The sequence below is a fragment of the Marmota flaviventris genome, chromosome 2, assembly GCF_047511675.1.
Source record: "Marmota flaviventris isolate mMarFla1 chromosome 2, mMarFla1.hap1, whole genome shotgun sequence".
Taxonomy (NCBI): Eukaryota; Metazoa; Chordata; class Mammalia; order Rodentia; family Sciuridae; genus Marmota; species Marmota flaviventris.
This window is the reverse complement of record NC_092499.1, coordinates 65,882,057-65,908,093: the sequence shown is the minus strand read 5'-3', so window position 1 is coordinate 65,908,093 and position 26,037 is coordinate 65,882,057. Positions and strand designations below refer to the sequence as shown.

The 26,037-nt window shown below is 33.6% G+C and overlaps 1 protein-coding gene across 3 annotated transcripts in view; it reads left to right on the top strand.

Annotated features, from left to right (window-relative positions):
• Window positions 1-26,037, top strand: part of Pals1 (protein associated with LIN7 1, MAGUK p55 family member) — a 91,457-nt gene that overhangs the window by 21,911 nt on the left and 43,509 nt on the right. Inside the window, exons 2-4 of one of the 3 annotated variants that reach the window (XM_027929499.3) lie at window positions 5,594-5,678; window positions 12,245-12,780; window positions 21,513-21,721. In XM_027929499.3, coding sequence (XP_027785300.1) covers window positions 12,414-12,780; window positions 21,513-21,721 — 576 coding nt within the window. In that variant the 5' untranslated portion in view covers window positions 5,594-5,678; window positions 12,245-12,413. The remainder of the gene's footprint in view (window positions 1-5,593; window positions 5,679-12,244; window positions 12,781-21,512; window positions 21,722-26,037) is intronic. The other 2 variants (XM_071607951.1, XM_071607950.1) reach the window with 2 other exon arrangements.

The following is a 26,037-nucleotide window of genomic DNA, read 5'->3' as shown; positions in this document are numbered from 1 at the left end:
TTTTCCCCTTGTCAACTCTGGTTACAGTATAGATTTAGATTTCAGAAACCTGTTGTCTCCCATTGCTTGCAGGAAAAAATTCAGATAATTTAGTTTAGCAGTCAGAGTCAAACCTGGCTTTATCTTTTCTCTTACATTGGCTCTGTTCCTTATCTAGACTGCTTTAATTCTCCAACTAGGTCTTGTATATTCTTGATTAGTAGCCATATATAGAAAAGCCACTGTGCAGGTTTTTTTAAACCATGTTTTAAAATCCTTTTCTGGTCAGTTTGAAAATGTTATAAATTACCTTTAGTCCTAATATCTTTTTCAAAAACTTTTCTAACCTTTGGATGCATTAAATCTTTTATTACTGAGGAGTTGAAGGTGATAATGGGGCAGTTCAAGTAACCAGTCATTTGATACCTTTGATACTATTTGGCTTCTAACCAATTGCAGCCATGAGTGTGGTCTTTAATTATCTCCAAAGACCTTGAACTTTGTGTTGATTTGAGCAAATGCAAAACTTACCACTGCTTAAAAACAAAATATTTTATTTCAGTACATATATAGGAACTCCACTTATGTGGTTGCAGGGGGAAAAAAAAGATCATGGAGGATAAGGATGTAGTTTAAGGTACATTGATTGCTTAGCATGGATGAGGTCCTCAGTCCATCCCCAGCATGAGCATCAGGTAAGGGGAACAAAGAATCATGGCTCTTGTTCCCTCACTATTTCTTATATTTCAAAGTACTGTTATAACAATACTATTCAGATTTGTGAAGGCTGATCCAGTATGCAGCCCCATTGTTCCCTGGAAATACTTAAAACTAAAGCTAAATTTTAAGCATTAAAAAAGCAAGAAGAGGCACTGGGGTTGTAGCTCAGTAGTAGAGCACTTGCCAAGCATGTGTAAGGCACTAGGTTCGGCATCACATAAACATAAATAATTAAAATAAAATTACTGTATCCACCTACAAATAAAAAAAAAATTTAAAACAACAACAACAAAAAAAGCAAGAAGTGGTTAGGTATTTGGATCTATGATTTTGTTTTTTATGGAATTTCAACGTTTAAAAGAATTTTTTCCTAAAAAAATTTTTAGGAAATACCCAAAACACTAAACTGAGAATTAATCTTAATGATCAATAGAAGTTTTTTTTTTCTTTCTCTTAATGTTGATTCATACAAACTTAGTATGAGTCTTGGCTCTGCTACTTAGAATTCTGACCTTGAGAAACAATATAACCTCATCTTTCTTTCTTTTTTGCGTGGGGTGGGGTGGGGTGGGGTGGTACTGGGGATTGAACCCAGGGCATTTAAACACTGAGCCACATCCCCACCACACTGCCCACTTTTTTTTTTTTTTTAATTTTGATTCAGGGTCTCACTAAGTTGCTTAGGGCCTCTCTAAGTTGCTGAGGGTGACTTTGAACTTGAGATCCTCCTGCCTCCTGAGTCCCTAAGATTACATGCATGTACCACCATACCCAACACTTAACCTCATCTGTAAACTGAAATTAATTGAGGAGTTGGAAGGATTAAATGAGAATATATGGGAAATGTTTGCATCATGCCTGCTAACTACTGCTGCTGCGTTTTTACTTTTCTTACTATGACTACCTTTATCACTAATTACTCAAACCATTAAAATTAATCACCCTGCTTTTGTTCTCTGTAAAATAAGGATAATAATTACTTTTAAATTACTATATAATAAAGATCTTAAGGGTTATATGATATGTTTAATGAACATTAAACCATTTATTTACATAGTCATGTAACTATTTACACAGAAATACCTGCTATAATTTTTGAATGTTTATTTTGAGGTTCTGTGTAGCACTTTACTTCTTTAAATCTGCCTCCTTATTTGTCTTTCAGGATAACAGTAGTACTCTTAAACCTGTAGGTTTTTTTTTTTTAGGATTAATCATATTTAAAGTACATAACACAGTGTTCACCATAGAGAGTGTCAAAATGGTCATTTATAACCATTAAATGTTTTGTCTGAATCTGTTTTTAGTTTTTCCTTGTGTGGGCCATTCTTAATGTTTAACTATCATTTTAAGTGTTGTGCCGTTCCAGGCAGGTTGTAAGCAGTTGCTGGGTATGGCTCGTATATTGGAATATGTTACTGTAAGTGTGTTTGCTTTCTTCCTCAGACCCCAATAGACAGTGTAAGGTGATTTACTTGGCAGTTGTTTTTGTTCCCTTTGTTTTATTACTATTCTGTTGGTGATCATTATCACGTTGACTTTTCTCTTTTTTTGTACTCTGCCTCTAGTATTTGTATAATTTTGGCAAATGACTTAAAATTTCTGGATCTTCCTTTGTCATTTGTAAAACGAGGAATGAATCTGAATAAGAGTTTTTTTGTTGTTATTGTTAATTTCTTTGAGACAGGGTCCCCCTGTATTGCTCAGACTGGCCTTGAACTATTGGGCTCAACTGATTCTCCTCCCTGAGCCCCCAGAGTAGCTGGGACTACATGTGAGTGCCACCATGCCCAGCTTTATTTTGTTTTTTAAACATTTTAAGTCAGCAGAACTTTTATTCACTTGGACTTTAAAAATTACAGGATAATAAGATGAAGTGAACTTCTGCTCTTATCTTCCCATCCACTGTGAAGATGACCCTTGAAGTTTCTTCCTGAACATTAATGATTAAATTAAATATCTTTCTGAATTGAATGATATCTGAGGATCTTCTGCTTCATTGTTTACTAGTTATTTGGAAATCAATAATTCTTAACACATTTGAAACACAATAAGCTAAAATACCACTGTTAGTTGTGTAGCAAGGAAACTTCACTAAATTTTGTATGTGAGAAACATCCTAAATATTGAATGACTGAATGCTTCAGTGAAAATAATATATACCAGGTTGGCTTTGTTTAACTGAAGAGTTTCTCAGGATTGGCATTATTGACACTTTGAACTGAATAATTCTTTTTTTTAATATTTATTTTTTAGTTGTAGGTGGACACAATATCTTTATGTGGTGCTGAGGATCAAATCCAGTGCCTCACGCATGCTAGGCGAGCGCTCTACCACTGAGCCATAACTCAGGCCCCTTTGTTGTGGGGAGCTGTCCTGTGCATGTTAAGCATTCTGGCCTTATCAGAGATGAAGTAGATGCCAGTAATACCCCTCCCTCCCCAAGTTATGGCAGTTAAAATAGTGTACAATGATTGTTAAATTTCCCTAGGAATGGGGGTGGGAGGCAAAGTCACGCTGGTTAAGAAACATTGGCATCCAAAAAATGTTTCAGAAGAGCCAAGGTGATTTGGGAATAAAAAGCTTTTAATACTTTTTTTTTTTTAAAATTATAAGTTGACAGATTATAGGAATTGTATTTATGGGATACAAAATGATGTTAGGATTTATAAATACAATATGGAATAATTAGTCAAGCTAGTTAAATCTATCCCCTCAAATGCTTAACATTTTTTTTTTTGTGGTGAAAACATTTGAAATTTATTCTCTTGATAATTTTGAAATGGAAAATACTCTATGATTAACTATATACCACATTATGCAGTGGATCCTGTAAATATATATTCCCTCAAAGTCCTCCTGAGATTTTTATCCTTTCACCATCATCTTCCCATTCTTTACCCTCTGGCCTTTGTAACTACCATTCTGCTCTCCACTTCCTTATAAGTTCAGTTATTTTAGATTACATGTACATGTCGTGTTATTTCACTTAGCACAGCATTTTCCAGTTTTATCCATGTTGTCACAATGACAGGGTCTTTTATATGATGTCAGCATATGTCTTGTTTTTTGGAATATGCAATGGTCTTCTAAAAATTATTTCTTTGATGTATGATTTATATGAAACAGGATGTCCAATTTAAGTGTATAGTTTAAGGTTTTGTTTTCTTAGATGAGGGTGGGGTTATGGCTTAGTGGTAGAGCACATGCCTAACACATGTGGGTTTCGATCCTCAGTGCCACGTAAAAATAAATAAGGTATTGTGTCCACCTACAAGTAAAAAATAAATATTAAAAAAAAATCAGATGAATAGGTATAACATATTAATATTTACTCATTAAGTGTTCAACTTAATGAGTTTTTAAAACAACTTTATCCAGATATATTTCATATCTATGAAATTCACATTTTATGGGTCCAGTTTGGGTTTTAATAAATTTTATGTGATTGCACAGTCATCACTGGAATCTAATTTTAGAACAATTCTTTGACATGAAACATTCCCTTTGCCAGTTTACAGTCAGTCTTTGCTCTGACCCTTAGTCCTAGGAAACCATCAAATTGCTTTTTATAAAAGTACTAGTTTTTCTTTTTCTAGAAATTTCATATAACTGGAATCATACCATATGTACTGTCGTGTGTGGCATTATGTTTTTGAGACCATCTATGTTGTATCAGTAGTTTTATGCTTAACTATATACCATTTATGGTTAACTGTATACTTTTCTCATTGCTGAATAATATCCCTTGTTTTGTTTATCCATTCACTATTTGAAGGGCACTGTGTCCAGTTTTAAGGTATTATTGATAATGCTGCTATGCATATTCCTTACAGATCTTTGTGATTTTTACAAATAAAAAATATATTTTTATTTCTCTTGTGGAATTGTTAGGTCATATGGTAAGCATATATGCTTAACTTTTTAAGAAACTGCCGGTCAGGCTCTACCATTTTAAATTCTCTCTGAGGGTTTTGGATTCTCCACATCCTCTTTATTGCTTAGTATTATCAGTCTTTTCACTTGTAACCAATTTATTGCTTTTAGTAGTATTTCATTGTGTTTCTTAAATAACTTTATTGAAATTTAATTCATATATCATACAGCTCACCCATTTCATGTGTACGGTTCAGTGACTTTTACTATCTTTAGAGTTGTGCAGCTTACCACAATTAATTTACCTTATCTTCCAAAGAAACCTGCACCCAACTATAATTCTCCTTTCCACACACCTACCCCTAACTCTAATCAACCATTAATCTACTTTCTGTCTCTATAGATTTGTGAATTTTGGACATTTCATAAATGGAATTATATAGTACGTGTGGTCCTTTGTGACTGACTTACATTGTTTTTTAAGTTTCATCTCAGTTGCAGCATGTTTCAGTACTTTTTTCCTTTCTTTTTTAAAATCTAATAATATTTTATATATGAATATATACCTTTTTATTTATCCCTGATTCTATCAGTTGGACATTTCGGGTCTTGCTACTGTTTCTCTTTTATGAATAGTGCTGCTATGGACACTTGTGCACAAATTTGTGTGCATGTGTGTAGAAGTATGTTTTCATTTCTCTGGATTTTTACCTGGGAGTGAAGTTGCTGGGACATATGGTTTCCTTTTGTTTATCTTTTTGAGGAATTTCCAGACTGTTTTCAATATGAATGCACCATTTGACATTTCAAACAGCACTAATAATACACAGCACCGATTTTAATTGTTTTCTGTTAGACACGGGTGATGATGATGTCTTTTTATAACTTTGTACTAAGAAATTCTAGTTGTCTGCAAACAGAATTGGATATCATATGGAACTAACCTTTCCCTCCTTTTCCCCTCCCTCAGAAACAGATTTTGACACTTGATTAATTATCTGATTTTTGAATTTTACAGAGTAAGAAAGTTATCTTGAGTTTTGTGAAAAACCAGAGAAGAGAAACTAAGGATAGTAGACAAGGTTTTTTCCAGTTTGCATAATGTAAGTTATTTTCACTATTCTTGGCCTGAATCCTGTGTTAGCTGACAAAGCTGTTTCTATGGAAACAAATAGTCCAGCCTCTTAGAATGTCAGAGGAATGCTGATCACTTACAATGAGACTTCCCAGCTGCTGGTCAGAGGGCATTACTTGCTGGAGAAGTGGAGGAAGGACGAATTGAAAAAAAAAATTGGAAGAGTTCTGGATACTAGTATAGACTGTGAACATGTTAATACATACAAAATATGTCTTTTCCATTTGCCCCTGCCTAAAAATTAAGTTACCGAGTTTTTGGAAATTGTTTTCCTGCTGACATGTCTTGTTTCCCAGCTCTTACACAAATGATTATGTTTGTTGGTACTGAGTTTTCAGTGGGCCCGTTCTGGTTAAGCTATTTCAATCCCCACAATCTGAATCATTTGCACTTATTGACACTTATTTAACTTCCTTTTACCTTGTCCTATAACCAATTCATGCAAGCAAAGCCCTTTCTCCTCAAACTAGTTTGAAGTTATTGAAACAGCTTTGGCCTGCCAACCTGAAAATGTATTTTCTTGCTTTGTGAACTGTGTAGAGATTTATTTTTATCATGTTTGTTTTTGGGGTGGGAGCAGGAATTCTGATGAGAAAATGAAATATAGACCTTTGAAACTTTCCTTTATTTAATTTACCATTGGAAGATTGAAAGGGGGAAATTAGTCCAATAACTTGTATATTCCATTATTTTCATAAGACAGTCTATTGTTTATATAATCAGGAGGTATTTCTCTAGTTCAGTCATTTACCAGCTTCTGAATTGTCACAAAAAAGACTTTTTTTTAAAGGAGGGGAGTGCAGTTCCTTTGGACTAGGACTCTTTTACTCTGTATTCATATATATTGAAAGAAATATATAAACAAACTAGAGTATTTGTGGATTGCCTGCTTAAAAATTATAATGCAAAAACTGTGGGACACATATATTGGTTGGTTTGTTTAAGAACTTCAGTATATTTCATGGCTTTCATGAATTAGCTTGTGAACATAACATAGACTTTTGGATTATTTTATGGTGAGCTTGTTATTGAACCCAGGAGGTCTAGAAGGATTTCTTGGAGAAATTAGGGACTTTGAGGTATGTGTTGAAGGTAGAAGATGAAAGGAGATATAGTTCATACAGAATTTGGGCAAGTCACAACAACAAAAAAGGTATAGGATAGGCATAAATGAGGAGACTAAATTAAAAGTCTCATGCAGGAAAGTATAAAATACTGTTAAAAGCTTAGATTCACCTTGTAAGTTTAGACTTCATTCTCTAGGTAGTATTAAAACTATCAGAGGTTCTGAACAGAGGAATAATTTGTTCATATACTTGGTTAAGCATTTAGCCCTTACTCTAGTTATCGTGGCTATAGAGATGAACAAAACAGACCCCTGCCAATTAAGTAATTTAATCTGTGTGATCTGTAGGCACCTTGAAATTAATGTGTCTGGAACTAAACCTCTATTTTCCTTCCCTTCTGTCTTACTCTCCTTCTCTGTTCTCTGTCATACTTCATGATATTGTCATATACTTAGCAAACCATTGGGTAGTGGTTAAGAGTATGAACCTGAGGTCACACTGCTGGAGTTTATATTCTGAAGTTTTCTATTTGCTTGGCCTGAACATAAGCAGTGTTATAGATCCAGAGTTAAATTAGCCTAGTCCTGACCTCAGGGATGTTCTATCTGATGGAATAGAAAGACAAAGATATAAATAGTTGTAATCTATCTTAATTAAGAATGTGTTAGGGATTGGAGAATTCCACAGATATATTTGAGCTGAGACTTAAAAGGAGAGTAGACAAAGACTAGATCCTAGGCATTCTGATTGGAAGCCATTTTCTTTTCTTTTTACTTTTGGGTACTGGGGATTTAACCCATTGGTGCTTTACTACTGAGCTACATCCCCAGACCTTTTTATTTTTTATTTTGAGACAGGTTGTCACTAAGTTGCCCAGGGCCTTGCTAAATTGCTAAGGCTGGCCTTCAACTTGCGATCCTTCTGCCTCAGCCTTCTTCCTCAGCATCTCAAGTCACTGGGATTACAGATTTGAGCCACAACACTAGGCTTGGAAGCTATTTTCTTAAACATTGTGCTGTTTTGAGTAGCTGCATGGATGTTACAGCATTAATTAGAATTGGAAACAGAGGAATAGGTTCAAAGAAAATATGAACAGATTAGAGGGAAATAGGAGTTTAATTCTGTACACATTAATTTCTAGGTCCCTGTTGGAAATTTTGGTAGCTAGAGTAATGGGCATGGATTTTATCTTTGTAACCCTAGTACCTAACCAAGGGTGAATGTTCAATTAAATTTATGTATAAATCACCCCCTTTTATAAACATTTAATGATTCTCTTGCTGTCATCAAAAGTAAGTTTTAAGATATTTCATAAGTTATCGTCTGCTATTCTCCTTTTTTAGTCAACTAGCCTTATTTGTATTTTTCTCGCCTATCTTTTGTCTTTCTACCTTTGGTTTGTATGGCCCTTCCTTATTCTTAATCTCCTCTTCAAGGCCTACTTCAGTTCCCATTCTTTATTTACAAAATGGGGACATTTTGGGGCCTACTTCTAAATTTCTCATGAGGATTAAATGAGTGAATACTATGTGAAGTGCTTATTGCACAGTAGTCTCTTCTTATTCTTGGGAGATACATTTTAAGATACTCCCCCAACAGGTGCTGAAAACCCAGGATAGTATCAAACCCTATGTGTACTATGTTTATTCTTATGTATATAATAGTGACTAATGAGTGAGTAGCATGACTATAAGAGTGTGGATATTCTGGACAAAGGAACAATTTACATTCCACATGAACTAAGCAAGATGGCATAAGATTTTGTCATGCTACTCAGAATGCATTCAGTTTTAAACATTGTTTATTTCTGGTATTTTTCATTTCATATTTTGAGGCCACAAGTAACAAACCACAAAAAAGTGAAACTGAAGAAAGCAAAACTGAGTAAGGGCAGACTACTATATTTCTGGCACATAAAGAAGTATTCAGTAAATGTTGCTGTTGTTATAATTGTAACTACCACTTCCTTTTCATCCTGTGTCTCTTTTCTTTTTTTGTCCTGCTATATTAAATAGACACAAAGTTCAACTGATTATATAATCTACATTTTTCTTAAATGTAATTTTTCTTCATTTTCACTCTCTTTGTTCAGGACCCCTTTTCTTACAGGTACTTTCAAACTAGTCTCATTGCCTTCTTTCATTCAACCCTCTATCCTTATATGGGAATAATATTTCTATAAAACTGAATGTGATTTTTATCATCCGCTGCTTAAAAGCCTCTAATGATACTTAACTACTTTCAGGATAAAGTTCTTTAGTTCTAAAACTCTCCTTGGTCTGTCCTCCTACTTCCCTTTCCTATTGTTATTCGTGTAGGACATTTTTCCATTGTCCCATCCGGTACTACATTGTTATTTTCTGAAGGTGCTATTGTTTCATATTGTACCTTCCTATTGGTTATGTGATTCTGTCTGTTACAGACTCCTCCTCTATGTGGTTAAATTTTAGTTGTCCTTTAAAAAGTAGTGCACAGAAATGTATCCTTAAGTTTTCAGTCATTCTCTATCACAGACTAAGTTTTACATGTCTGTATGTTCTCTGTATATTTGTGACACTCCAAATTTAGTTGAATAAATATTTCTTGAGCATTTTCTATACGACATGATTGTTCTAAGTATTAGGGGTATAAAAATAACTGTCTCATGCATTTGGATCTGGTGAGGAGAAACCAACTGGAGAATAATCATTCATTCATTTATACCATCTTTCCCAGTGTACTGTGAACACCAAAAGAGATAACCAAAGTGGAATTTTAAGTGGATTACTATCAGATTGCAGAAATTTTTCTAAGAGTAAAAGACTAGATCCATAAAGATAAGCATGATGATAATAGTCCACTCATAAGAATTCTGACCCAAATCACCTAGCCCAGTCTCTCTTGCATGGTCTGTAATTTCCTTCATGATCTAGTGTAGTGAATGTGCACACATTCTTAAGAGTTTTTAAGAAACATTTTAAGAGTTTTAATTTTAGATCATAATTTGTATAGACTAGCATATATGTTTGCCGCAGTCTGGCTGGGCACAATCAGGAGCCACTTGTCAAAAGAAACTAACTTTATTTTTAGAACCACACACGCCAAACAAAACAGCCTCTCAGGAAAAACCCTCAGAGCCTCAACTGCCACCACTGGCTTTCCACAAGCCTCTCTCTCCCACACAAGCTTCTCTCCACCTCCCACAATCCTCCTGCTCTTGAGGCTGATTGGCTGGGTCACGTGGGCGGAGCCAAAAAAGTCCCCCAATGAGCAGCTCCGTGGTCTGAAAGGGCAGGGAAACAGCCCAATGAGCATCACTGCAGAGGAGCCAATCAGCTAGATGTTGCTGGGGCTGCTGTGAGCCAATCATCAGCCGGCAGCTGGAAGTTTGCTGGGGCCCCTTCGGCTGTGGCTCTCAACATATGTTAAAATATTATATTCATTAAGTTCAATTTTTAATAATCTAGTAATTGATATAAACAAAGAAGGTTGAGAGTTAATTTTCTAGAAATAGGTACACTCCTAGATTTTAAAAATTAAAATTATAAATAACACTAGGGTAACTCCTACAAAAATTTCATTTTGTTTGTAGTAAAAATATTAAATAAGCTGAATTTGCATTTGTATAATCAACATAACGCTCAAGAATCACCTAGCATAAGTCTAATAGCTCCCATTTTAATGAAAAAAAATACAAACTAATAGTAAATGAGGCACTTATTTGTAGATAACATGGTTATAAATAAAGAAGCTAAACTTTGAATGGAAGACTACAATCTATCTATTCTTGTGAAAATGTGACTTTTAGTGCCACATGTAATTTGTCTCTTTTCCTGATTGTCAGCTTTGATGGTTTTCCTGGTAGCCTAGGTAGATCTGTTTTAAGCAGTTTCTGTTCCTGTTTTCATTAGGACCTAACATATTTTTAATAAGCTTGATGTTAGGAATATAATTTAAAAACATGGTTTTTGCTTAGTTGGCATTCTGTTCTAACCATTTTCTTTACTGAAATGATGTTCAACTCAAGGAGGTAGTAGGTTTATTATTGTAAATATTTTTAAAGCCTTGAGTAAAAGAAGGCTAATTAGATTTAATGTGTGGGTTTACACTTGTATAAACAATCTGCCTACTTATGCACAAGAAATGGCTTGATGAAAAGCCAGTGTCATCCTATAAAATATTTTTCTTGTCTAAAATATTTTGGGGACATTTTTTAAATGGGAGAAACAAATTAATACTAATAACTAGTATATGTATCTTCACTTTATAACTTGCATACATTATCTTATTTAAAGCTAAGAATAATCCTATGAATAATTTTTTAAGTGAATCTGAAATTTGAGAGAAACTCAAATCATAAAGGAAGTGGCAGAGTCAAAATGAATATTTAGTTTTCTTCAAGTTCAAAAATGTTCTTTTTCCTGTATAGTATGACTTTAAATACTTTTTGAGTAGTAATAGATACTACCTTTTCTCTAAACAAATTTTCTTTTTTTTTTATTAGTTGCTCAAGACAATACAATGATCTTGACATATCATACATTTGATTCAAATGGGGTATGAATTCTCATTTTTCCACGTGTACAGATTGCATTGCTGTATGTATAAACGTGGCTGCATAACCAATGTGATCCTGGCATCTAAACAAATTTAAAAAAAAATTAACTCTACTTGTTTTTATAAATGTGGCCAAAGACAGATAATCTACCTGATCCTTTCCTACTTTAATGTTTTATAGTTAGATGCCTTTGCTGCTAGTTGAAGTTTCTCATTATTTGGGTACTTCTTCATCTCAAAATTCCTAAAAATGAATTAATTTTCCCCCGCAGTACTACCTGTATTTTAAGGAGGCCACCAATATGACCTGCTATGTGCCAGATTGATTACTATCAATGACTTTAGCAGTTAACTAATTCTATGTGTAGTAAGTGAGAACAAAATAGTATGTTGAGGCAACTTTGAAAGGATAAGTTAAGGGCTGGGGATGTGGCTCAAGCGGTAGTGCGCTCGCCTGGCATGCATGCGGCCCGAGTTCGATCCTCAGCACCACATACAAACAAAGATGTTGTGTCCACCGAAAACTAAAAAATAAATATAAAAAATTCTCTCTCTCTCTCTCTTAAAAAAAAAAAAAAAGAAAGGATAAGTTAATACTTTTTTATACTTTAAGCAACCTATTATTTATAAAATTAGTATCCAAAACTTTTTACTTTCCTACTTTGCTAAACTTTGCATTGTATCATTTTGCTTATCCCTAAGATTGAATAGTATATTTCAAGTTATTGGGAGATGACTTTTTTTTTAAAGCACTTTGATTTTCTCAGCATTAACTGTAAATTGAAAGGTGTGTACATAATCTACATAGCAAAATAGTATTATATGCTTGTTAGACTTTTAAAAAATATTTTGTGGAAGTGGAAGTGGGCTATGTAAAGTCTGCTTTTATATTGTAATTCTTACACTTTTTCTCCCCCATCTTTCCCCTTAGATTTCCCTCATGGATATTTTTCGTAGCATTATTATGTGATGTGAGAAGTTTTTTTGTTTTTGTTTTTGTTTTTGTGAAGTAACATGGATTTTATACTACAGAATCAAGAAAATTGGCTTTATAGGAAAAATTGATTTATAAAAAGTGGTACAGGTTTTTGTAGATAACCATGACAACATCCCATATGAATGGGCATGTTACAGAGGAATCAGACAGCGAAGTAAAAAATGTTGATCTTGCATCACCAGAGGAACACCAGAAGCACCGAGAGATGGCTGTTGACTGTCCTGGAGATTTGGGCACCAGGATGATGCCAGTAAGACGAAGTGCACAGTTGGAGCGTATTCGACAGCAGCAGGAGGACATGAGACGTAGGAGAGAAGAAGAAGGGAAAAAGCAAGAACTTGACCTTAATTCTTCCATGAGACTCAAGAAACTAGCCCAGATTCCTCCAAAGACTGGAATAGATAACCCTATGTTTGACACAGAAGAAGGAATTGTCTTAGAAAGTCCTCATTATACTGTGAAAATATTAGGTAAGTAAACATAGCAGAATAATAAAAAATGTTTTGCTTTGGTTAATATATGCCTTAATATGAATGCGTAGGAAAGAGCAACAGTTGAGGAGAATGTAAGTGATGGCAATTTGAATTCCAGACCAAGATCAGTTCTTTCCTTGGAAGGGCCATAGAAGTATTGTTATATACTTTTAGTCACATAGAGTGGAAACATGTAGCTTAAATGTTCAATTGCTGCAACGTGTTTGTGTAGTTTTTTTAGTGTGTGTGTGGTACTAGGGATTTAACCAAGGAGTGCTCTACCATGGAGCTACATATATCCCCATCTCTTTTTTATTTGTAATTTGAAACTGGGTCTCACTAAGTTGCTGAGTCTGGCCTTGAACTTGAGATTGTCCTGCCTCAGTCTCCTGAGTTGCTGAGATTACAGGTGTGCACCAATGTGCCTAGCTACAACATGTTTTTTAGTATAAAAAATTACATACATGGCCTAACATTTAAAGTTTGGAAACTCATATTCTATATCATACTCACAAAATTTTATATCAGAATATTAAGAGCAATTTTCAAATTTCATTAAACTTCATAAAAGAGTAGTAAAACAAATAACTGCAGCTTAAATTATATTTATTTCTTTAATGACTCAATAAGATAAACAAGTGCTGTTCATTTAGCATCATACACCAGGCCAGAGTGGTGACTACCCAGAGTAAAGTGTTTTTCTGATTTGCTGTTAGGTACCATATATATACTATATTTGTCTCACTAGGTCTCTTTATTCCAAGTTTGAAACATGGAATATGGCTCCAATTCCTTATACTATCTCCAAATTTCATAGTATGAAAAAATAAAACTAGTTTTGTGGGATTTATTTATATGTAAATTCTGTGACAAACTAACTCAGATTCTTAAGAAAACCGGGTTAAATAGCTTCTCACTTTAGGACTTCTTTGAGTGTTTATAATGTTAATAGGCATTATGAATCTAGTGAGATTGATAATAGATATCAAACATACATTCCCAAACTGCTCATTGAATTTACTGCCATATTTCCTGCATATGCTGATGTTCTCACTTGAACTAGTGTTAGAAGTTGATAGAAGTCAGTTTGAAAAATGCTGCCTTTAAACATTAATTCTTGCTCCCTTTAAAACTAGGCTAAGTCAAATGAAATATTTTACTTATTAGTGGTTTACTTTTTTTAGATGTGAAAGAAAGAGATGCTTTCACTTTTTTATGGAAGGAGAGTTTTTGTTGTTATTGTTATCATTTTTCCACCCATTTAAATGTCTACTGAGCCCTATATGAGGTGCTCTAATAAGCACATTCCATGTAATTCAGGATAATCCTGTGAACCAAGGATTCTGTAATCTCCATTTGAGAGATAAAGAAATTGAACTCCAGTTAAATCACTTGCTTAAGTCACAAAGCTTATAAGTGGTAGAACTAAGAATTAATTTACCAGATCTGGAGTTGATACATACTGTACAAAGTGGAGAATTTGAATGGAAACTGCCTGTGGAGCTTGCACTTTACTCACCAGGCCAGAGTGGTGGCTACCCATAGTAAAGTATTTTTCTGATTTGCTGATAGCTACCATGTATATACTACATTTGTCTCACTAGGTCTCTTTATTCCAAGTCTGAAACAGTTTCTACTGTCACATCATTTGACTCTTTGTTGTTGTTAGAAATGTATTCACGTTTCAAATGTGCATTTTTCTCTGTGTTTTAAGAATTTATAGATAATATGTTGAGTAATAGTGAAATTAGTTAAATGCCTTCAAGATGTCATAATTAGGGCTGGGGCTGTAGTTCGGTGGTAGAGCATTTGCCTAGCATGCATGAGGCACTGGGTTCGATCCTTAGCAGCACATAAAAGTAAATAAATAAAATAAAGGCATTGTGTCCATCTACAACTAAAAATTATTTAAAAAAAAGAGTTGACCAATAGTGTTATATAAAAAAAGATGTCATAATTACAGTGTAAATTAAAAGATTATATATTAATTCAATTGTGAAAAATATTTTCTTTGTTTTTAATATTTATGTTTTAGTTTTTTTGGATGGACACAATATCTTTATTTTACATTTATGTGGTGCTGAGGATCAAACCCAGTGCCTCATGCATGCTAGGTGAGCACTCTACCACTGAGCCACAACCCTAGTCCCTCTTTCTTTTCTTTTTGTGGTACTGTGGATTAAACCCAGGGGCACTTTACCACAGAGCTACAGATCCCTGACCTTTTTTGTTATTTTGAGACAAGGTCTTAAGAAATTGCCCAAGCTGGCCTAGAACTTGTGATTCTTCTGCCTCAGCTGCTGGAGAAGCTGAGATTACGGATGTGAACTCACCAAACCCAGATATCTATGAAGGATTTTTTTGGGGGCTAGTACTGGGGCTTTAACCCAGGGCCTTGTACACACTAGACAAGTGCTATACCACAGAGTTATTTGCTCCAGCAGTATATTAAGGAATTTTAATGTTTTTTTTTTCGTAAGGGATTTTTTTTTATAGTGATGAAAATACCTCGGTCCTAATTACCTCTTACTAGCATTTATTTTCCATCACTCCTTTCTTTCTTCCTCCCTCTCTTTCCTTTCCTCCTTCCCTTCCTCCCTAAGTATTTTGTTAATATTATCTTCTTTTTCCATTTTAAATATCTTTTTAGTTGTAGATAGACACAATACCTTTATTTTATTTGTTCATTTTTATGTGGTGCTGTGGATCGAACCCAGTGCCTCATGCATGCATTACACCTAAAAAATAAATATATATATATAAAAAAAAACTTCATTCTACTTCATTAAGTAGTAATAGTTTTTTAACTTTTTAACTTTTTTTCTTGCAAAAATTTGTTTCATTATTTGATGGCATGTTAAAAACACTTGACACAGTTGTTTATTAGACATTGTAGGGAAGTCAGAGTCAGAATTGAGTACTTTTTAATCAGTCCCTTAATTGCTGTTGATCTTGGTCATGTAAATTTTTCTGAGCCTCAGTTTCAGGACTTTCTTAGGATCAAATGAAAAAGCTATATCTAAGTAAGTGACACAGTGTAGGTTTGAAGAAAATGTATGTATGTTTGTATGTATTTAGTGTTGTTGGGGATGAATCTATGGCCTCAGAAATGCTGAGCTACATCTCTAGCCTTAAAATTTAAGTTTTGTAAGAACCAGAAGCTACCAGAGAGATCATCTAATGAAATTAATTTATTAGCCTTAACTAGTAATTTTTTGTTAAGTTTTTTAAATAATAGCTTTATTAAGATATCATGTGCATATCATAAAATTTACATTAAAACTATACAGTTCATTAGTTTTTAGAATATTTGGAAGGTTATACAAGCATCACTGCTGTATAATTATAAAATATTTTCATCACCCTAAAAGAAATCCTGTACCCATTCTCTTTATTCTCCTTTTCTCCCTCCCCTAATAATCACTAATATACTTTGTCTCCTTGGATATCCTGGATATTTCATATGAATGGAATTAAACAATATGTATCGTTTAGTGACTGGCCTCTTTTCACTTAGCATTATGGTTTTCAGGGTTTATCCAGCATGCATCAGTACTTCATTCCTTTTTTTCCCATTTTTATGGCTGAGTAATATCCCATTGTACAGATGTACCATATTATGTTTGTCTCTTCAATTTTTGATGAATATCTGGGTTGTTTTCTTGTTTTTGTTATTGTAAATAGTATTGTTAGAAATACTTATTTACAAGTTTTTGTTTGAACAACCATTTTCTGTTCTTTCGGATATATATGCAGGAGTGCAATTGCTGGGTCACATAGTAGTTCTGTTTTTCACTTATTGAAGAACTGCCATACTCATCCACAGTGGCTATACTATTTGATATTTGTACCAGCAATGTATGGAGGTTCCAGTTTCTGTACATGTTTATCACCACTTCTTAGTGTCTTTTAATATTTGTCATCTTACCACCCAGTCATTTTTAATAAACTAGAATAAATAGAAAATAGGAAGTATATTGCATAAGTATACATTAGCCTTTAACTTAAAAATCAAGTGTATATACTGGGTTGAAATAAATTATGTATATTTTAATGCAGTTACCAACATATGCTTGAGAAATTCTATTCTAGTCAACCCCCTTCAGTCTTTTTTCTAATTTTTATTTTTATTTTTGGTATTGGTGATTGAACCTAGGGTCACTTTACCACTGAGCTATGTCCCAGCCCTTTTTTTTTATACTTTGAGACAGGTTTTGCTAAGTTACTGAGGATCTTGCTAAATTGCTGAGGTTGGCCTTGAACTTGAGATCCTCCTGCCCTAGTCTCCTGAGTTACTGGGATTACAGGTGTGTCTCACCATGCTTGCTTCAAACCCCTTCATCTTATAGAAAGTTCCAGAGACTTGAGGTGGGTTATCCAGTAACATATAATACAATTAAAGAGTGATCATTTGCTATGATTTAGGCATTCTGACTGTAGATTTAGGACGTTTTCCTTTCCAGGTGGGTTTCAGTTCTGTCCAGGAAACAACTATGAGGTTTTTGTACTTAGTTGAATAGAGGTCATTTCAAGACAGTTTTCCATTGTTTTTCTACATTTAGGAATAAGATTGTTGCTCTGTTATCTCTCAAGTATCCTTGAGTATATACTCCTCTAACATTGTGGGGCCCCCTGGACTTTAGTATTGTGGGGGGGTGGATTTTATTTTATTATTTCTTTTAGTGCTGGGGCTCAAACACAGGGCTTTGTGCATACTAAGCCAGTGCTCTATCACTGAGCTAAATACTAAATACTAAGCCTATCTAGTATTTGTTTTTAATTTGTTAACAAGTTATTAATGAGTAATTACTGTTCAGGATCTTTCCTAAGCTTCTGATTATTTTATAAAAATTTATGTTGCCCTAGGCCACTGAAAACCAAAGTTCGGGGATTTTTATGTTCTTAAATTTAAAGAAGAAAAATGGATGGGGACATCACATCAGTTGTAGAGAAATCTGCTTAGCATGTTCAAGACCCTAGATTCAATCTCAACATTGCCACCCCCCCCCCAAAAAAAAAGACTACCTGATATTTAAACAAAGAAATCTTAATACTGAAATAGATCACCAGAAACTGTTTTCTTGTGGGGTAAGTGGGAGTAAAAAGTAAAAATAAAGTTAATTCAGAGTGTACTACTGTTTATATTTGTATTTATCTGCTTTGAAACATCTCCAGAGATGGAGATGCCTTAGCTTCCTTAGGTAAGTTTAGTGTTTATATAATTAAAAAATTCTCCCATCTTGCTGCCCAGAGTCTTATGTATTTGAAGATAGGATTTCATATAGAGTAACTCTTGGTGATTGCTTTTTTAAAAAAAATTATTTTTTAGATGTTGGTGAACCTTTATTTTATTCACGTATTTACATGCAGTGCTGAGAATTAAACCCAGCATTTCACACATGCTAGGCAAGGGTTCTACCACTGAGCCACAATCTCAACCCTGGTGATTGCTTTTTGTTGCCTATTTTAGAATCTTCATTCTTTTACATTTTAGATTCTCAGGAGAGGGCTAAGACTGGAGAATTAAAGGGATGGATTTGTGGACCACTATGTATGTTTCTATTTATCTGATTGATTGTACTCTAAAGCAAATGAAAATGATTTTTTCCCTTTAAGATCATTTAGCCTTTCTTTTAACATAAATAATCAGAATTTAAGTATTATATGAAATGTTAGAGACCATGATGAAACTTAGAATAATTTCTACTGAAAATCAAGTAAGGAGAAATAGATCAAACTTCAGGGCAAGGAATTTAAACTATATATAAAGAACTTCCTTGTAGGAAAATTGCTATAGACTAGAACTTATTATCAAAGGCAGATTTGCTATGCCTGCCTCTGCTTCTCCTCTACCATATATCCCTATTCTGCCCTGCTCTGGGTTCTTCTCTGTCTCAGTACTCCCTTCTTTGTCCATTCCCTGAATTAGTACTTATGTCAGTCTTTCATGGTAACTGTGTGATTTTCCATGCATGTTTTTCTCTGTATATGGTTCTTTCTCCTTATATCTGTTGTCTGTAAATGGAGTTATGGAAGGGAATCTCTTCTATTGGTATTCTGTCCTCTCTTCTGTGGTATGTCTTTATCTTTTTTATGGTGCTAGAAAATGAACTCAGGACCTCAGGCATTCTAGACAAGTGTTCTACCACTGAGCTACACGCCTAATCTCCTGTCTTCATCTTTTTAAAAAAATTTTTTTTTGTAGTTGCAGTTGAACAGAATGCCTTTGTTTTATTTGTTTATTTTTATGTGGTACTGAGGATCGAACCCAGTGCCCCATGCATGCTAGGCAAGCGCTCTGCCACTGAGCCACAGCCACAGCCCTGTCTTCATCTTAATTACAGAAGAGTGTACATATTTGACAGTACTGATTTAGTGTAGGATCTGATTAGATTTTTTAAATTCCCTCTGAAATTGCACAGAACATTGAAGAACTTAGGTGAATTTTTATTTTAAGTTATAAATATAGCCATCAGAGAAGGTAACATTTCTCTGAATGAGTGGAAAATCATTTTGGAATAATATGTATTTATGAAATACTTTTTTTTTTTTTGCTAATTGGAATTGAACCCCTGGGCACTTAACCACTGAGCCACTCTTCAGCCCTTTTTATTTTGATATAGGGTCTTGCTATGTTTCTTAGAACCTTGCTAAGTTGGTTGGTAAGGCTGGCTTTAAACTTGTGATCCTCCTGCCTCAGCCTCCTGAGCTGCTGGGATTACAGGCTTGAGCCACTCTGTCCAGTTTATAAAGTACTTTTTAAGATGTACCCCTTAGGAACAAAGTTGTTTCCATCTACAACTAAATATTCTGACCTTTGAAATTAAGAATTTTTACATGAAATTAAAATATGAATGAGAATGTGTACCAAAATAAGAATCCCTGCATTAATGTTACTGATTTTATTATTCATTATGACATCATTCTTAATATCAAAGGAAAAAATCTTGTCAGAATATAGTAATGAAGAACTGAGTAAAGAAAATGAACTCATTTCATTTATGATAATCAGCATTAGGGCTAATGCCATAGGTATTTATTACTTTGTATGTTATCTTATAGGACAGAAGCCATATCACTTTTAATGACCTTTAAGTTGCTAAACTTATTTGTCAGTACATATTCATTTTATCACAGGGCATGTGTCATTTGGTATTTCAGATTTGCTCTTAAGTGATTTATTTGTTTTAGCTACATTTGGTATTGTTCATATTTCCTTGTATTAATGCTAATTTTTTTAAAAAATCTTTATTTATTTATTTTTTTAAGAGAGAGTGGGGGGGAGAGAGAGAGAGAGAGAGAATTTTTTAATATTTATTTTTTTAGTTCTCAGCAGACACAACATCTTTGTTTGTATGTGGTGCTGAGGATCGAACCCGGGCCGCACGCATACCAGGCGAGCGCGCTACCGCTTGAGCCACATCCCCAGCCCATATTAATGCTAATTTGAAAACACTTGAGTGTTTGGTAACTTGATATGTTCCACTAGTTCATTAAATGTTTCAATCAATAAATTAGGTTTTATAGGAAAAAACAACAAAAAGACTTAAATGGGAAGTTTCTTTTTTCCATATGACTGTATATATGAACCAGTATCCACTATAACTTTTTCCCAGGTTCATTTATAGGTTTTATTTCAGTCAGTACCTCAGTAGGACTTTTCTTTATAGAAGAGTGGGGAAAAGGGAACAGGAGGTATACTGAAAAAATGATTAACTAATTTTAAAAGCCAAGAAAAAATTTTAAAATGATGACTTTTAATGTAATGACTTTTTATTTTAATGCTCTTACATATAGACCTTTTGGGGGAGTAGGGAAGAGATTACCAATGGTTCTTAACCATTTTGGAATAACCATTTCCTAGAAAAATGTATGGTTATATATTCATTTAGTAGACCTATGATACAAAACAGATGCCCAGAACTTCCAAGTACAATTTTAAGAAATACACATATTCATTAGAGTTTTAGGGACAACAGAAGTTCCTGGTAAACATGAATAAACTTCAGCTTCCCTATTAATCACAGAAATCAAAGTTTTTGAAAATGATGACTACTGATTAAAAAATATTGCTAATGGGATTTAAATTAGCAAAAACTCCCTAGAAGTCTATTCGAACTTTAAAATGCCAGACTCTTAAGTTCTGTTTCTAGGAACTATTTTAATAAAATATGTCTCAGATTTATATTTAGCACTGATTATTATGTACTAAAATATTTATTATTACTTACAATAGCAAAAAATGGAAGCAACCTAAATGTTCAACTTTTGTGTAATGGTCATTATAAAGTACGGTTTAACCAAGTAAAATATCATGGAGCCATTATATATGTTTCAAAAGACTACTTAGTGATATGAAAAAACAATTACAACATACTGTTAAATAAAATAGGAAAATATACTGTTAAGTAAAATTGCTTCTAGGAGATGGGACTGTTGATGGTTTTAACTTTATTAATTTGTTTTCCTCCCCTCATTTTTTTTATAAGGAGTATAAATTAGTTTGTAATTAAAAAACTTTCAAAGATGCAAATTATCCTCTTGCACAGTGTTTATAGTTTTACTTAAAAATCAATAAAAGAACATGGATTGTAACACTCCAAAATATTTACAGGTTTTGTTTTTTTCCCTGAAAATGTAAATTGATTTAAGAAATTTTTTTCTTAAAATACATGTTGAATTAAGACCAAAACAATTAATCTTTTGATACTTTTTCTTTCTTTTACTAGAAGTGGAAGACTTGTTTTCTTCACTTAAACATATCCAACATACTTTAGTAGATTCTCAGAGCCAGGAGGATATTTCACTGCTCTTGCAACTTGTACAAAATAAAGATTTTCAGAATGCATTTAAGATACACAATGCTGTCACTGTACACATGAACAAGGCCAGTCCTCCATTTCCTCTTAGTTCCAGCGCACAAGATCTTGCACAAGAGGTATGTATTTTGAACTTCTTGTTGACATCAGTAAGGTAATAATGATAGTAAGTCAATATTATTGTAAAGTAACTGATGTACCTATCAAGCTTATTTAAATTAATTAAATTTTAACAATTTTTGTGATAGGAAAAGTTGGTTATATGTATTTTATCCTGAAAAAAATGTATATTTAGTTCAGAGTCAGAGTTTTGTGTAGAAAGTTAATTTTGTGTATAAAATTGTAGTACTAGTAGTAAAAATTATTTCAATTACTATACGTCAAGTCTTTAATGTTTTTAGTGTGGTTTATTAATTTTAAGAATTGAACATTATAAACTCAGAAAAAGGAATACTGATACAATAAAATTGTAAGTGAGATAACCATGGGTCATAAATGTGTAACTCTTTAAGATTTATTAATTGTAGGTATTTTGAAGTTTTTTCTATAAAAAACTGTGTGGATGTTCCAAATTACTGAATTCTAATATACTGTAAAATTTTCTTCTGTTAACATGCTGACTTTAAATTCTAGTTTTTTTTTTTAAATTCTTTTTTAGTTGTTGATGGACTTTTTTTTTTAAAACTTATTTATATGTGGTGCTGAGAATTAAACCCAGTGCCTCATACATGCTAGGCAAGTGCTCTACCACTGAGTTACAACCCCAGCCGACAAATTCTAGGTTCTGATACTAGTTGCTAATGTTTAATCTGTCAGCAAATATCTCTCAAATCAAAGGCTTAAAAAAGATATAAATAAACCATCTCTAGTTGCAGGGGAGTGGATGTTATGTCGTTCTTCTTGGGTTTTAAGTTATTTTGATAATATAAAAATAATAATTCTAGGGGCTGGGGTTGTGGCTTAGCGATAGAGTGCTTGTCTTGCACACTTGAGTACTGGATTCAATCCTCAGCACCACATAAAAATAAATCAATAAAATAAAGATATTCTGTCTATCTACAACTAAAATGTATTTTAAAAAAATAATAATAGGGGTTAGGGTTGTGGCTCAGTGGTAGGGTGCTTGCCTAGCTTGTGTGAGGTACTGGGTTTGATCCTCAGCACCATATTAAAATAAATAAAATAAAGGTATTGTGTCCATCTACAACTAAAAAAAATTTTTTTTTTAAATAATAATTCTAAAAGCCTTTCAAGTAAATGTGTTTCATTGAATCCAAACACAAGATAGAAAATGGACTGCAGGAAGGGTAAGACTTTCAGAGCTACAGACTGGAACATTAGGTTAGGAGATAACTTTCAGATTAGCATAGAGTGGTTCCAAAGGGAGAGGTATTTTCCTCATTGAGGTGTCTAAGATGGCTGAGACCTAACATTCAAGAGCTGCGAAGAGAAGTCTAGTGTTACACAGAACTAGGAGAAAATGGTCTAGGGATCTGTTCCTAGAGAGGAAACTTTTCATCCACCAGAGTTTTAAAGAAAAGAACTACTTAAATCCTATTGAGCTCATCTTTCATTATTGAAATTAATTATGCAAAATGTTTTATTAAAAGAACTATTGGGTGAGATATAGCTAAGTGGGAGAGCACCGGCATGCTTGAAGCCCTGGGTTTAATCCCCAGCATCACACACACACACACACACTCACACACAAAGAATCATCATTAGTTTTATTTTTAAAATAACCACTTGTCTGCAAGATTATTTATTTTTAAAATTATATTTACTTATTATATATATATTTATATATATATATATAAAATAAGTAAATATATATATATATATATATATATAGAGAGAGAGAGAGAGAGAGAGAGAGAGAGAGAGAGAGAGAGAATTTTTTAATATTTATTTTTTAGTTTTCGGCAGACACAACATCTTTGTTTGTATGTGGTGCTGAGGATCGAACCCGGGCAGCATGCATGCCAGGCGAGCACGCTACCGCTTGAGCCACATCCCCAGCCCCTATATTTACTTATGATAGTTTAAAAAGTTTGTCTGAAAATTACTTTTTCTTTACAGAAACTGAAAAATAACTAGCATTACTTTGATCTTATTACTATTCACAAATATAGTGTAATTGTAAAAATCAATGTGTGGGGTTGAGAGAAATCCTGAATAAATCATTATCATCATTCTCTTCCCTCCAGTTAAGTGAGGAATGTTTTATCTAGCTAGCCTTTGTTTTTGCTGAATAAAACAGTGGTTGGAGAAGAGAATGAGAAAAGAAAGAGTTCAGAACTGCTCCAATTGAGAAAAGTTAACTCACACCAAGGGAAATACTTGATAATTTTGTGTTATATTGGTGTTGGTGGAGTGACCTTGAACTGAGTGTAGTCTTAAAATGAGTGCAAATGGCTAACCTAGTCAGGGCCACAATACATGGTTGTGCTAAAATGTGAATGGTTTCCCCTGGAGTTGGTACAGTGCATGGGTGTGAAATAGCCCTAACTTTCAGACCATTATATTTAATGCAATTACAATTGCAGAAAAGCACATACTTATAGTCCTCATCAAAGAGGACTATTAAATCTGATAACAAAGTTCTAAAGGTTAAATCAACCCATTGCGTTTATTTTACTGGGAAAAAAATCTTAGCTATCAGCTTATCCCCCCTCACCTCTGTCCCATTTTGTATTTCTGGATATTAAAGGTGAGATTTTGTAGTCACAAAATAAGAATTATTAGGCTGTTCATATGCCCATAGATTACATTTTAGCATTCATAATTCCAACAATCTGGAATTTAAAAGAAGAAATTACCTCATGCTTCAGTTGTGTCTTATTTTGGAGGGGGACAGTACTGGGGATTGAACTCTGGGGCACTCAGCCACTGAACCACATCCCCAGCCCTATTTTGTGTTTTATTTAGAGACGGGGTCTCACTGAGTTACTTAGCACCTTGCCATTGCTGGGGCTGGCTTTGAACTTGCGATTCTCCTGTCTTAGCCTCCCAAGCCACTGAGACAGTTGTATCTTTTTTTTGCCTGGCGGTGGGGGGTACCATGATTGAACTCAGGAGCACTTGGTCACTGAGTCATATCCCCAACCCTATTTTGTATTTTATTTAGAGACAGGGTCTCATTGAGTTGCTTAGGTCCTCAATTTTTGCTGAGGCTGGCTTTGAACTTTCAATCCTCCTCTCTCAGCCTCCTGAGCTACTGGGATTATAGGCGTGAACTACCTCTCCCAGCCAGTTTTATCATTTTAAAGTGGAAATTTAAGTGAAAAACTCAAGGACTTTAGTGAGACATTAGGAAGTGTTCTTTGTTTTTATACACTTAAAATATCAGTTAAACATTATTATATAATAATGAAGTCTAAGAAAACTTCACATATTAAGATATAAATTAAATCTTTGATCATCTAGGGTATTTATTAATAAACACAAAACATAATTTTTGGTTATTATAGTGCTTTTATAAAGAAAAGATTGAGAACTTGGACTTCATTAAGTGAACTTTTGCTTATCCAAAAACATCTTAGAATATAATACAAGCCAATAGCACAATGAGATGTGCCAAATTCTTTGTGTGGTGGAGATGAGGGGAGTGATAGAAATGAGGAAGAAGCATAGAAGGTGATTTAATTTGCTGAGTCTTGAAGGTTGATTGAGAAATTAGCAGGAAGCCTAAGAAAAGGCATTCTATTATCAAAGGGCACAAAGGTGATAGTGATTGAGAAAGCCTGACATGTTTCTTGAACAATGAGTAAAGGGTAGGATATGATCTTAAAAGATGGAATCTAGGTCCTGAGGGCCAAGTAAGTTATATTAATAAATTTAAAAGTATCTTATGATTGATCTACTTTGGTAAAAATTTTAAGTAATAACTAGTTGAAAGGAGAAATCAATTTGATGGAAGAAAGACATCTGAAAAAAATTAAATACTTTTTCCTTGTGATTAAAAATTCTTAGATCAGACATATTTTGTTAGTTAACTTGACAAAGATTGATGTTGGAAACCAATAACATCTTATTGAATGGTGAAACAACCAATGCATTACCTTTTAAGACTGCATTAAGATTAAAGATACCCAGACTCACCACTAGGATTCATCATTTTTCTGTAAATAGTAGCCACTGCAATAATACCAGAAGAAGTGGTGAAATATAAAGTAAAGGGACAGGTAAAGTTTAAATTTGTCCCAATTTGAATGAGTCATATTAGTTACTTAGAAGAACAATAATAAAAAAATTTATAAAATGGTATTCAACATATTGACTGCTAAAATATAGGTATAGTATATACATATGCACATTTATATTCCATTAAGATATTATAATCATATAAATTTTTAACAAGGCTTTCACTGAATTGGTAGATAAATAGGTAATTTTTTATTTCGATTTGTATGTGTTTCTCCATTTTTATGTGTTA